The 13,798-nt window shown below is 35.1% G+C and overlaps 1 protein-coding gene across 1 annotated transcript in view; it reads right to left on the reverse strand.

Moving 5' to 3' along the window:
* LOC131438257 (potassium channel subfamily K member 6-like) overlaps positions 1-13,798 on the reverse strand; it is a 249,166-nt gene that overhangs the window by 27,421 nt on the left and 207,947 nt on the right. The window contains exons 6-7 of the mRNA XM_058608134.1: positions 10,107-10,203; positions 4,157-4,286 (exon numbers count right to left, since the gene is read on the reverse strand). Coding sequence (XP_058464117.1) covers positions 4,157-4,286; positions 10,107-10,203 — 227 coding nt within the window. The remainder of the gene's footprint in view (positions 1-4,156; positions 4,287-10,106; positions 10,204-13,798) is intronic.

A 13,798-nucleotide genomic window follows, 5' to 3' on the forward strand; every position in this document is an offset into this window, starting at 1 on the left:
GCAAAAGAGTAAGTGGACATGCTTAGCATTTAAGTCCCCTATTACGAAAAATTTCGGTCGATATCTTGTGAGTTTTTGCAAATCGCCTTTAAAGAAATTTAATTGTTCGCCGGTGTATTGGAATGGCAAATATGCTCCAGCGATGAAATAAATTCCATGAATGGTTTCAACTTCAATTCCCAATAAATTTAGTATTGAAATAAGGTAACATTCGATGTTTAATTTGCCGTTGGGCAAAAATGGCAACTCCACCACCCATTCCGGTAAACCTGTCAAATCGATGAACCACATAATATGAATTACTTTTCAATTTGATATTTGGTTTAAAAAAAAGTTTCTGTCACAATGGCAATATGAATTTTGTGTACTTTGAGAAAATTATAAAATTCATCTTCACTCGATTTTAAGGATCGAGCATTCCAATTTAAAATATTCAAATAATTATTTAACATCACTATTAAACTGTGATGAAGTCGAATTCATTCGGATGATCATTTGGAAAAGTTGATCTTGTAGGTAGATCATTTTATTTTCAGTTATATCGCCTAAATCAACTTCATTTAAAGAAGCGAATGGCATTGAAGGAATATTTGTAGGTAGACTGCCATTAGAAAAAGATGATATGGCCGATCTACCTATTAATAAATTGTTTTCGTTAGAAGATGAACTGCAAGGCGGTTCTATGTTTTGATTATTTACATTAGAATTAAGTGGTAGATTTCTACCTGTTATACTAGCATAACTGACATTAGAAGAAGATGATGAGGTCGATCTACCTCTCAATATTTTTTCAATTATAGAGGTTTTAACACCTTAAGGTCATTCGCCTCTTCGGAGTAGAAAATCTTTCTGGCCCTATGTGCGGGGTTGGGAGTCGAACCCAGGTGGACTGCGTGATAGGCATCGACTATCCCATCACGCTATACCCGTCCCCAGTTCCTGTCAATAAATTGTTTTCGTTAGAAGACGAATTGGCAGGCGTACCTGTTTTTTGTTTTAAATTCGAAGAAATAAGTGCCTTAGAAGAATTAGGCGTGGCATTTGTAACGGTTTTTCGATTTTCAGGTATGTTCTGTAAATTTAAGGCGTTGATTTGTCTTGTTGTCTAAGCGAACGAGCGTTTAAAATTTTTTCCCTGACAGGACATTTCGAATAATTTTATTCATGATTTCCGTCGCAATTTGAACATGAAAATTTATCAGTGGTTTCATTCATTGGACAAACATCTTTCGAATGCGATTTACCACAACTCAAACACCATATATACATATGACAATTTTTGGTTCCATGACCGAAGCCTTGGCAACGACAACATTGCGTTAAGTTTGCAATACGATTATGCCGTTTATAATGTTCCCAATGAATTTTAATGTGGGAAATGAGACGCACTTTTTCTAAAGTTTTCAAATTGTTTACATCACTTCGATTGAAGTGTATTAGGTAAAGTTCATGGGAAATTCCAGAGCGTGGTTTAGAAGTACCATTCGCTCTTTTTTCATAAGTATTACTTGGGAAGGGGCAAAACCAAGCAATTCTTTTAGTTCATTTTTAATTTCATCAGTACTTTGATCATTTGATAAGCCTTTCAAGACAGCCTTGAAGGGTCTGTTTGATTTTATATCATATGAATAAAATTTTTGAAGTTTGGCGGACAAATATCGGATAAGACGTTCGTAATCTTCCAATCCATCAACCAAGACTCGACATTCTCCTCTTCGTCCGATTTGAAATGAGACTTTTACTTCCGTGAGAAAAGTAGAAAGTTCAGTACGGAATGCTTTGAAGTCGGAAATCATCACCGTCACTGGTGGCATAGATTGTTGTTTCTTCCCAGAACGACAAGCGTCCATTTTGGGAATTTTTGAAATATTTTCTTCTATGGCGCTTCAATCGGATTCAGGAAGAATCTCGTAAATATTGTTAGACGGCATAGAATCAACTGAAGGGAAATTCGTCCGTTGTCTTTTATTTTTACATTCAGATTCTATAAGATCGTGAATGTTATTATAAAAATGATTGGTAAACTTTTGTTCTCTCAACGTTGGAAACACTTTTATACACATTTTGTCAAATTTTGACGCATATCTTACAATTAGTTTTTGATTGGCGTCTATACAAAGAAGTTGAAAAATTTTCGTGTGGCGATTTTTATAATGGATGCAAATTTAGAACAACGTGTGTGCATTAAATTTTGTGTTGCAAATGGATTTAAGTGTTCCGAAACGTTGAAAATGTTAGAAAAGGCCTTTGGTGAATCGTGTCTAGGAAAAACACAGGCATACGAGTGGTATAAACGCTTCAAAGGTGGTCGTACAAGCTTGGATCATGATGAGATCCCTGGCCGCCCAACAACATCTGTTACTGAAGAAAACATTGAATCGGCGAAGCAAATCGTGTTGCAAAATCGTTCTGTACCGATTAGAGAGATTGCTATGTTGTTGAGCATCTCTTATGGATCAGCCAAACACATTTTAACTGATGTTTTGGGTTGGAAACGCGTCGCTTCTCAGCTGGTGCCTAAAAAGCTGAATTTCATTCAATGCGCCGGCTCAGACAGCGTTGGTTGTGTCGCAGTTTTTGGCCAAAATCTCAACCAATATCATCAACCAAGCACCGTACTCTCCAGATATGGCCCCGTGTGACTTTTTCTTCTTCCCCAGACTCAAATTGCCATTGCGGGGAACGCGTTTTGAGACCATAGAAACCATAAAAGAGAATTCGTTGCGTTGGCCATACCTTCGGCGGCCTATAAAACTTGTATGGAAAATTGGATCAAGCGCTGGCATGCATGTATTGTCGCAGGAGGAGAGTACTTTGAAGGCGAGAAATTTATTCAAAATTGAAATTTTGTTGTTAATAAGGTAAATTAAATGTCGCGAAAATTGAATACAACATCGCGTTATTTCAAATTTTTCGCTGAAAAAAAAGTTTTTCAAATTTCATATGATTTTAGTGTAAATAACATGAACAATCCTACTACTTCCGATGATTTAGCGCCTGAGAACCCTTTGAGTATGTTCTAAGACTATGGAAATGCTTAAGAGATATTCCAATATTCAATAACTACTTGGAGTATTGTTCTTAGGGATTACACTGTGTCACTGCAAGAAGTGCAACGGCTAATGCCTTTTTTGTTTGCGGTTCATACTTTTAGAGCTAAATCGCGTTATTTTAAAGAAAACACGTAAAAAAGTCATGTAAATTAAATTCGTGTAAATTAAGTTCGCGTAAATTGAGGTTTTAGTGTAGCGACGACATTGCAAATGTTTGAAGGGTGTTTCTGCAACGATACTTTTGAGAAAAACCGTGAGTCTGTGAATGCCATGTATCATGAATTCCTTACATAAGGCCAGGAGTATTGAGTTATGAGCATTATGAGACGTTTTCGTGAATCAATTTACCGAAAAAGACCTGATTTGTGGGCAAACAACTCGTGGATATTGCAGCACGATAACGCACCGTCACACAATGCCTGCATTATCAGTAAACATTTGGCTAAAAACGAAACGAAAACCATTCAGCACCACTGAATTCATCTGATTCCGAGGATTGGATCAGGCGCTGGTATAAGTGTGTTGCAGTCGGTGAGGAAAGGGACCATATAGATTTTTAAGAATAATCTTGTATTTTTAATTTACTGAATAAATTCCGGGAACTTTTTGATGATGCTAGTATGATTATTGTGAGATCTAAGATGGTTTTTCTGCCGTTCGCAATTTGAACATGTACGGAGTATTGTTAAATCGAGTTACTGTCTAAGTTGTGTTTTACTACAATCAGAGTATTTCAATGAGCAGGACAGATTCTAGAATGTTTTTGCTGCCTTGCCTTCTCGAAATATTTCCGAGCAACGCTGGATAATTCAGTTAGTATATGATATTCTCGTGTGAAAAATTAAATTAATTAGAAAATATGCTTCTGGCTCCACTATAACATTGTTATTAATATGGTGTACCTATCACACAACGCACAATATGTTATAGTACAAGATGTAGGGCTTTTCCGATATGGATACTTGGATTATTGGAAAATGAAACTGAATTGGGATACGACAATTAAACGATTTATATAATAGTAACCTCTAGGTAAAATGCTTGCTATAGTGAAACCAAAATTATTTGAACCCACAGAGTTTAGATTATTGTGGTAAACTTACCAATAGTTGTGATCAGCGTTAAAGAGTACAAAAATGCCGAAGCATACGTCCACTTGTAGGGTTTTGTGTTGTTTTGAGTATTAGCCACTTGCTGCGATCTGGATGCCCGTACCGCTCTCAAGATAGTATCCTATAAACGGAAGCAAGGATAAGAATCGAATGAAAGTTTTATTGTAACACACCGTACTGGATGGAAGTAGATTGTTCGGACATGTTGGTGGAAGCGGGAGGGATTTATTTATAGGAGAATACTCTCATACTCGGAGCAAAGAGGATATGGCCTGTAAACATTGGTAATAAAAATGGTACCAAGTATTGGTTCCGGGTTTCCTTATCCGACCCATCACAGACCGGACTGAAGTTGTTTATCGTTCAACTATATCTTGATTGTGCATGTAAACTGAATTTAGTGGAGTCATATCATTCGTTACAGATATCGACGAGGGACGGATGCTGCTTAAACATAGTCTGCGGCTTTGTAAAGAACACAACTAGATGCCAAACAGTCGGTGTTGAACAGTCGTTCGCACCGCACGTGTTTAGCTCTTGTCTCCTGGAATTTTTTCTGGCTACCTAGAGTTTCATTGATTCAAGGCTTCAGTCTTTTTCAAGGCTACCTGAATCACTAACTAAGTGACTAAGTGATACAAAGAGTGATATTAGGGTGACTAAGTGATACAAAGAGTGATATTAGAGTGACTAAGAAATTAATCAGCCTTTTTTAAGGCTAGCTAGGAGTCTAATCGAAGACTAATTTAGCCTAGTTAATTTAATTTAAAATTTCATTAATTTCAAAAATGCCTGCGTCCAACCGGAAAGGCAACAAGCCTAAGGCTAATAATAATTCAATACGGAATAAATCACAATCCGTTATTCAACATTTTTCTAATAACATTCACGATCTTATAGAATCTGAATGTAAAAATAAAAGACAACGGACGGATTTCCCTTCCGTTGATCCTATGCCGTCTAACAATATTTACGAGATTCTTCCTGAATCCGATTGTAGCGACATAGAAGAAAATTCTTCAAAAATTCCCAAAATGGACGCTTGTCGTTCTGGGAAGAAACATCAATCTATGCCACCAGTGACGGTGATGATTTCCGACTTCAAAGCATTCCGTACTGAGCTTTCTACTTTTCTCCCGGAAGTAAAAGTCTCATTTCAAATCGGACGAAGAGGAGAATGTCGAGTCTTGGTGGATGGATTGGAAGATTACGAACGTCTTATTCGATATTTGTCCGAAAAACTTCATAAATTTTATTCATATGATATAAAATCAGACAGACCCTTCAAGGCTGTCTTGAAAGGATTATCAAATGATCAAAGTATTGATGAAATTAAAAATGAAATAAAAGAATTGCTTGGTTTTGCCCCTTCCCAAGTAATACTTATGAAAAAAAGAGCGAATGGTACTTCTAAACCACGCTCTGGAATTTCCCATGAACTTTACCTAATACACTTCAATCGAAGTGATGTAAACAATTTGAAAACTTTAGAAAAAGTACGTTTCATTTCCCACATTAAAATTCATTGGGAACATTATAAACGGCATAATCGTATTGCAAACTTAACGCAATGTCGTCGTTGCCAAGGCTTCGGCCATGGAACCAAAAATTGTCATATGGATATACGGTGTTTGAATTGTGGTAAATCGCATTCGAAAGACGTTTGTCCAATGAATGAAACCACTGATAAATTTTCATGTTCAAATTGCAATGGAAATCATAAATCCAATTATTTGAAATGTCCTGTCAGGGAAAAAATTTTAAACGCTCGTTCGCTTAGACAACAAGTCAAATCAACGACCTTAAATTTACAGAACATACCTGAAAATTCTTCTAAGGCACCTGCCAATTCGTCTTCTAACGAAAACAATTTATTGACAGGTAGATCGACCTCGTCATCATCTTCTTCTAATGTCAGTTATGCTGGTATATTAGGTAGAAATCTATCTCCTATTTCTTCTAATGTAAATAATCAAAACACAGGACCGCCTTGCAGTTCTTCTTCTAACGAAAACAATTTATTAATAGGTAGACCGGCCAAATCATCTTCTTCTAATGGCAGTCTACCTACAAATATTCCTTCAATGCCATTCGCTTCTTTAAATGAAGTCGATTTAGGCGATATAACTGAAAATAAAATGATCTACCTACAAGATCAACTTTTTCAAATGATCATCCAAATGAATTCGACTTCATCACTTTTTGAAGCATTTCAAATCGGATGGAAATTTGCAAATAATATTATAATGAATTTAAAATTTAACAGTGATGTTAAATAATTATTTGAATATTTTAAATTGGAATGCTCGATCTTTGAAATCGAGTGAAGATGAATTTTATAATTTTCTCAAAGTTCACAAAATTCATATTGCCATTGTGACAGAAACTTTTCTTAAACCAAATGTAAAATTGAAAAGTAATCCACATTATGTGGTTCATCGATTTGACAGGTTTACTGGAATTGGTGGTGGAGTTGCCATTTTTGTCCAACGGCAAATTAAACATCGAATTTTACCTTCTTTCAATACTAAAGTTATTGAAAGCTTGGGAATCGAAGTTGAAACCATTCATGGAATTTATTTCATCGCTGGAGCATATTTGCCATTCCAATGCACCGGCGAACAATTAAATTTCTTTAAAGGCGATTTGCAAAAACTTACAAGATATCGATCGAAATTTTTCGTAATAGGGGACTTAAATGCTAAGCATGTCCAGTGGAATTGTAGGCAAAATAACAGTAATGGTAAAATACTTCATAATCAACTCTCAGCTGGTTACTTTACAGTTCTTCATCCCAGTAATCCTACTTGTTTCTCTTCCGTGAAAAACCCGTCTACAATTGATCTGGTTCTAACAGATCAAAGTCACATTTGTAGTGAACCGATTACTCATGCTGATTTTGACTCAGATCATCTTCCTGTAACATTCAGACTTTCCAACGAAGCTATAATTAATCCAATTAGTTCTATTTTCAACTATCATAGAGCTAATTGGTTGGATTACAGATCTCACATTGAAAATCATGTGGATCATGGAACTATTTTAGAAAATTCTGCGGACATCGACACAGCAATTGATAATTTGAATCATTATATTATCGAAGCTAGAAATCTTTCAGTTCCCAAAGCTCAAACTAAATTAAATTCTCCTATCATCGATGACAATCTTCAACTGCTCATTCGGTTGAAGAATGTTCGTCGACGACAATATCAACGTTCTCGTGATCCTGCTATGAAAAACATAGTTAAGGATTTACAAAAAGAAATTAAACATAGATTTACTCTTTTGCGAAATGAAAATTTCGCTAAAGAAGTTGAACAAATTAAACCATATTCTAAACCTTTCTGGAAACTTTCTAAGGTTCTTAAGAAACCTCAGAAACCAATTCCTGCTCTCAAGGAAGGAAATCAAATACTTCTTACAAATGGTGAAAAAGCTCAAAAGCTAGCTCAGCAGTTCGAGAGTGTCCACAATTTTAATTTAAACGTTGTGAGTCCTATTGAAAATGAAGTCTCACTGAAGTATGATCATATTTCAACCCAAGTGTTATCACACGATGACATTATTGAGACGAATTTTGATGAAATTAAATCAATTATTAGGAAACTCAAAAACATGAAGGCTCCTGGTAATGATGGAATTTTTAATATTCTTATTAAAAATCTTCCCGATGTTGCCTTGAGACTCCTGGTTAAAATTTTCAACAAGTGTTTTTCATTAGCTTACTTCCCAAAAAGATGGAAAAACGCTAAAGTAATTCCTATCCTAAAACCTGATAAAAACCCAGCAGAAACATCAAGTTATCGCCCAATTAGCTTACTTTCTTCTATCAGTAAACTTTTTGAAAAAATTATCTTGTTAAGAATGATGACTCATATAAATGAGAATTCAATTTTTTTACCAGAGCAGTTTGGATTTCGTCATGAACATTCAACTACTCATCAACTTGTCAGAGTAACGAACATGATAAAATCAAATAAATCTTCTGGGTTATCCACTGGAGTTGCTCTTCTAGACATAGAAAAAGCATTCGACAGTGTTTGGCTCAAAGGTTTAATAGCAAAAATGTCTGATTTCCAGTTTCCTATTTATTTGATCAAAATGATTCAAAATTATTTAACTGATCGCACTCTTCAGGTTAGCTATCAGAATTGTAAATCTGAATTGCTACCCGTACGAGCCGGTGTTCCGCAGGGTTCGAGTGTAGCTCCAATCTTGTATAATATTTTCACTTCTGATCTTCCAAATCTACCCGTTGGTTGTCAGAAATCGCTATTCTGTGACGACACAAGTCTGTTAGCCACAGGTAGAAATCTAAGAGTGATCTGCAGTCGCCTACAAAGAAGTTTAAATATTTTCAGTGATTATCTGTCAAAATGGAAAATTAAACCAAATGCAGCAAAAACGCAATTAATTATCTTTCCTCACAAGCCAAGAGCTTCTTTTCTTAAACCAAACAATAATCACATTCTCAAATTGAATGGCTTGGAATTGACATGGTCTGATCAAGCTAAATACTTAGGTTTAACGTATGACAAAAAACTCACTTTCAAGGATCACATTGAAGGAATCCAGGCAAAGTGTAATAAATATATTAAATGTTTATATCCTCTTATAAACAGAAATTCTAAGCTCTGTCTAAAAAACAAATTGTTAATTTATAAACAAATTTTCAGACCAGCCATGCTTTATGCGGTACCAATTTGGTCAAGCTGTTGTTCCACCAGGAAGAAAACGCTTCAAAGGATTCAGAATAAAATTCTGAAAATGATTCTGAAGCGTCCTCCCTGGTTTAGTACAAATGAGTTACACAGACTCACAAATATAGAACCATTAGATGTAATGTCACATAATATTATAAGCAAATTCCGACAAAAATCGATGCAATCTTCAATTGAATCGATTCGCTCTCTGTATTAGTTAGTAAGTTAGTATATAAGTTCCTTTTCCCCATTACACAATACAAGTAGGTTTAGAATTTTCCCTACACAAAAATCTCAGAATTGCGGAAGCAAATGATGTCTTCATGGTAATAACCAAATCATATATATATATATATAACAGGGCTGAAAAGTCACCACTTGTGGCTGAACACCCAATTTAAATCTTAATAATTTAATTTTAACTCATATTCCAGTAAATAGTTATTTAGATGCCAAACAATGTAGTAAACTATAGGGAATTGAAGCCTCCATTACCTTTTGGAGTGAATCGTTTGGCTAGCCGACATAAAAAATGAAAATGGATTATATATTTTTTCAGATAATTGAGAAAATTTAAATACATAGAAGGGACGAAACCGCTGTTACGAACTATATAGACAGTAAGATTCACTTGGATGAGTTTATCTGATGGTTATTTGTAAAACCAGGAAGCTAAGAGAATTTTTATAGAACAATAAGGTATTGTCTCTATCGCAATTTTGTTCTATTTTTAAAAAGAACATTCAACGCTAAGCGATACCATTACAATACAACCAACAGCGGAAATTGAGTTAAAAAAACAAAAGATTTCTTACGAAGTATTTGAATAGTTATTTCTATACCAACAGGGAAAGTGATCTGAGCGGGAATGTTTATGTTGTATCACTTGTATCGCGTAAAGCAACCAAATAATTTTTGTCTGAAATAAAACTTAATTTTCCATGTGGAGCTCGGTTATGCGCTCGTCCATCGTCACATAACGCAGTAAATAGTACTTCGAGTCCAAACGATTTGGGTAACTTATGACAACTTTCAATAAATGGAAGAGAAAAAACATCCATTACGAAGCGGAAATGAAAACATGTATGCGGCTTTCTATTGCGAGTAAATCACTCAAATGCATTAGTGGGTTTCCGCTAACAAGAGTAACTCGATCTTTGTAAAGCTAAATAATGTAAGGACAGGAAATTTAGGACGAGAATGTGTTGAAAGTAGTTGGGAACTTTTTCACTAATTACCTGGAAATGTTGCACTTCCTGGGCCGCTAGGCGAGTCCAATTTTCTTTGTATAATATATTTAGGTCTTCCGTAATAGACCATAGTCGATCTACAGTTCTGCAAAAACGAAAAGTACAAAATGCATTAAAGAAAAACTCTCATCCACTTAGGTAAAAGTTTTAGAGGAAATGCGAGTTTTCAACACGAAATAATCTCACCTACGACTGAATCAGATATACCCAGATATAGACTCGAGTGGATGGAAATACATTTGTCTTGATTTTTTTACTTGTTATACAGAGCTTTTTCTTACCAAATGTAGGAAATAACCTGGTGTGGTAACTTTTCCATATAAAGAACCTAATTAAACCAAAAACTTTGAGTGCGGGATTTCTGTGTGTTGAGATTGGCAGGCAAATAAAGCCCGATAGAAACTTCGAACATAATTAAAATAAATGTGTGGAAACAGGCGTTGCTCTGTTTTTTGGATATAGTCTGACCATTCCATATGTATATGCATACATGATGTACGCTTTCCTGATTCCTTGAAATAATTTCACTCAATCATAAACTTAAACTCATTTGTATCATTGGACAGATATCTAGTTTGGAATCGATAAGCTAAACTTATTTATGATGTTTCTTGCAGCCCTGACCATAAACTGAAATAATTTGATTACAAGTTTTATCAGTAACCATTTTTGAAGGAAAGTGAGTTTTTACACCACCCAAAAATTTTCAGAAAAATCTAGGATTCTACAAGAAAATTATACGTGTTCTCAAATAACCATTTAATATGAAACCTGAAAAAATTCCATTGAATTAGCTGTAACAGAAATAATAGAATTTTACGAGCGATTTGAAAATTACATGGCTGAAGAATTAATAAAATAAATAGTAAAAATGATGAGTAACGACGACTGGGATTTGAACCAAGAATCATTCGATCACAAAGACCTTGTATCCATTATGGCACAGAACCACATATTTGCTGGTCAGGTAAATGGTACATATAAATTCATACAGTCTTAGTAGATAGTCGTATTAATGCGACAAGTTAAAATTACGTGCTAAACATTTAAATCTCAATCAGCTATGGCGTAAAATACAACTGATAGACAGCAAAATAAGTTTTATCTATTTTAATGTTAACGCTGCATAGAAAATTGATGGGAATATTATGGCTGTTTTGCTTGATGCCACACCTAATTGCTGTCGAACCGTTTGTTTGAAGCATCTTTAGAACCTAGTTTCAACGTCACAGAACTGAAAATCGAGTCCCCATCGTTGCTAAGTGCGAACCCAACTCAGTTTCGGAAAACGTCGCAATTTCCAATTGACATAAACTCACAACCTCAAGTATGAAAAAATGCCTAATTTGACTTATATAATATAATAATTGATCGAATTGAAATTATACGCAAATATGTCTAGTATTTCCCACACAAATTATTTTGAAATGAGTTTTAAATGTTACAAACTGTAACGAGACATGACGACTGTAGCTAGGATTCATGTAATGCTATTCAACGTAAAATGAAAATAAATACGTTATATTTTATCCGGAACTTGGAAACCTGCACTATTTCAAGTTTTTATCAAAGAAACAAATACGTTTTAGTATTCGAATTGTTTGTGGTAAAACTTCCACGTTCACTACTGTGTCTACAAAATATAATATTTCTTTATATTTATTTCGCAAAAATCGATTAAGTGATAATTTATTTCGAAATGCCGTGTAAGTATATTTGAATGCATATAATCAGATGATAACTTAGCCAGTACTTCCGAAGTAAATGTTTTTATCCGGTTCTTGAATTCATTTTGTTTTGTCAACTGCCGCTGCCGGGAAGATTTTTAGTATCAATAGAATCGTAGTCCACCGTCCAGCAGAAATCGCATCAAGTTTATTATGAGAGTATCATTACAGCCACTACTTTTTGTCATCTTTCTTGTAAAGTTTTGGTGACGTGTCCATTCAATATTTGGTCATTTCGTAGTTTTCGAAGTGCTGCTTAGACAAGTTATGGATCGGAACAAATGTTAATCGAATGAAGCAATGTACAGTGGAAAAAAACGATCAAAACACATCTTTTCTCAATAATTTTATAAAAACCTAAGCAAATATTTTCAAAGTTTATATTTCTTATGCAAAATTCACCGTAGAATCGATTGATGATAGTTAAAAGATCTGCAAAATTTACTATCATGCACGTTTTGCTCCAATTTACCTTTTTTTACTTCACTTCGAAAACTAACTGTGAAATTCTGGAAAAAAACTCGACTAATCGGAAGGTACTCCTGTAATGTTCATAAGTTCGAAAAATGGATTGTTTTCAATACTCCCATGAATTCACATAAATAAAAGTTCTTCTGATCGGTGTTGTGACCAATTATGGTTAAATAGTTAACAAATAGTTTCCATGATCAAATGAATCGTGCTACATCGTTTTACCCCAATTTTCCCACAAATATAATGTTATGTTGAATTCAGATTTACAATTCCGAAGCAGATCTAATGTGACCTATCAATATTTCTTCATATTACTTGATTGAGTTTGCATACAATGATAATTCATGCACACAAAATCGTACACAAAGGTGATTTTAAGCGAATTTTCACCTAAAGCATACAGGTATTCACAGTTATTTTAAAAAAGTTTGTACTAGCTTGGATGTTTGTTCTCTGCGTTCATAGTAAAATAGAATATTATGCATTTAAATACAACTGTTTCTGAGAAATCGATGTGAGTTTAGGTGTCTTATAGCAGACCCTGTCAGCTTGGAGTGAAATCAATTTTCAGCTCAGCAACGCCACCGCACGGCATCACATTCAACATATCATGTCAATTGCATGGGTGCGCAAAGCAAAGTCTTGGCATTACATTCCTTTTGTGGAATTTGGCCTTTCTGTTTCAACAGACTTCGCAGCCGATTCTAAGTGCAAGGAATCATTGCATGGCTAGTACTATGGATCCTACTGACACTAAGAATCCTTCCAGGTCGGGGCTCGAACATACGACAAGACCAGCGCCCTATGTATTGAACCGCCAACCCGGGCAGTGGGTCCGAAGTGCTTCTATTTTGGCGCGTACGAATTTGACATTTCTCTTCCCTACTTTTATAAACGAGATTCGATTCGGACTCGCCATGCTCGCAAAAAAGGATGTTGTTAATGATTTGTTCGGAAAATGTGAGAGCAGGATATCTTGTTATTATGATGTTTTTGCTTATAGCCACGATTTCCTGTGCATTCGAGATTGTTTTTTCATCACCTAACAAGACTAAAAATTTGAATTGTTTGGGTAGTCAGTTTTGAGGACCTGGTACCTTTACCTCATATAGAAATGCTATGCAATCACTGTGAATATCAACATCTCAAGCAGGGTCCGGAGGGCCAATTGTCATATACCATTTGACTCAGTTCGAAAATGAAATCGAAAATGTTTTTTATGGACAAAAACATACCCTCAATTTTCTCGAAGATGGTTTAACTGATTTTTCAAACATAGATTCAAAAGGTTTTGTAGCCTGTTTTGCATTTTATCTGGTTACAGCTTGCAGTTTCGGAAGTGTAGATGTGAGCCAAAAAACGAAAAAACTATGGTTCCGGAAATACCGAAAATGGGGATTAAAAACTCTTAAACGAGTACTTTCCACTGTCCCGGGAATTGGTAGTGAAAAGAACATTCGCTTTGCACTACTCGGTGGA

This window comes from Malaya genurostris, chromosome 3 (assembly GCF_030247185.1).
Source record: "Malaya genurostris strain Urasoe2022 chromosome 3, Malgen_1.1, whole genome shotgun sequence".
NCBI lineage: Eukaryota > Metazoa > Arthropoda > Insecta > Diptera > Culicidae > Malaya > Malaya genurostris.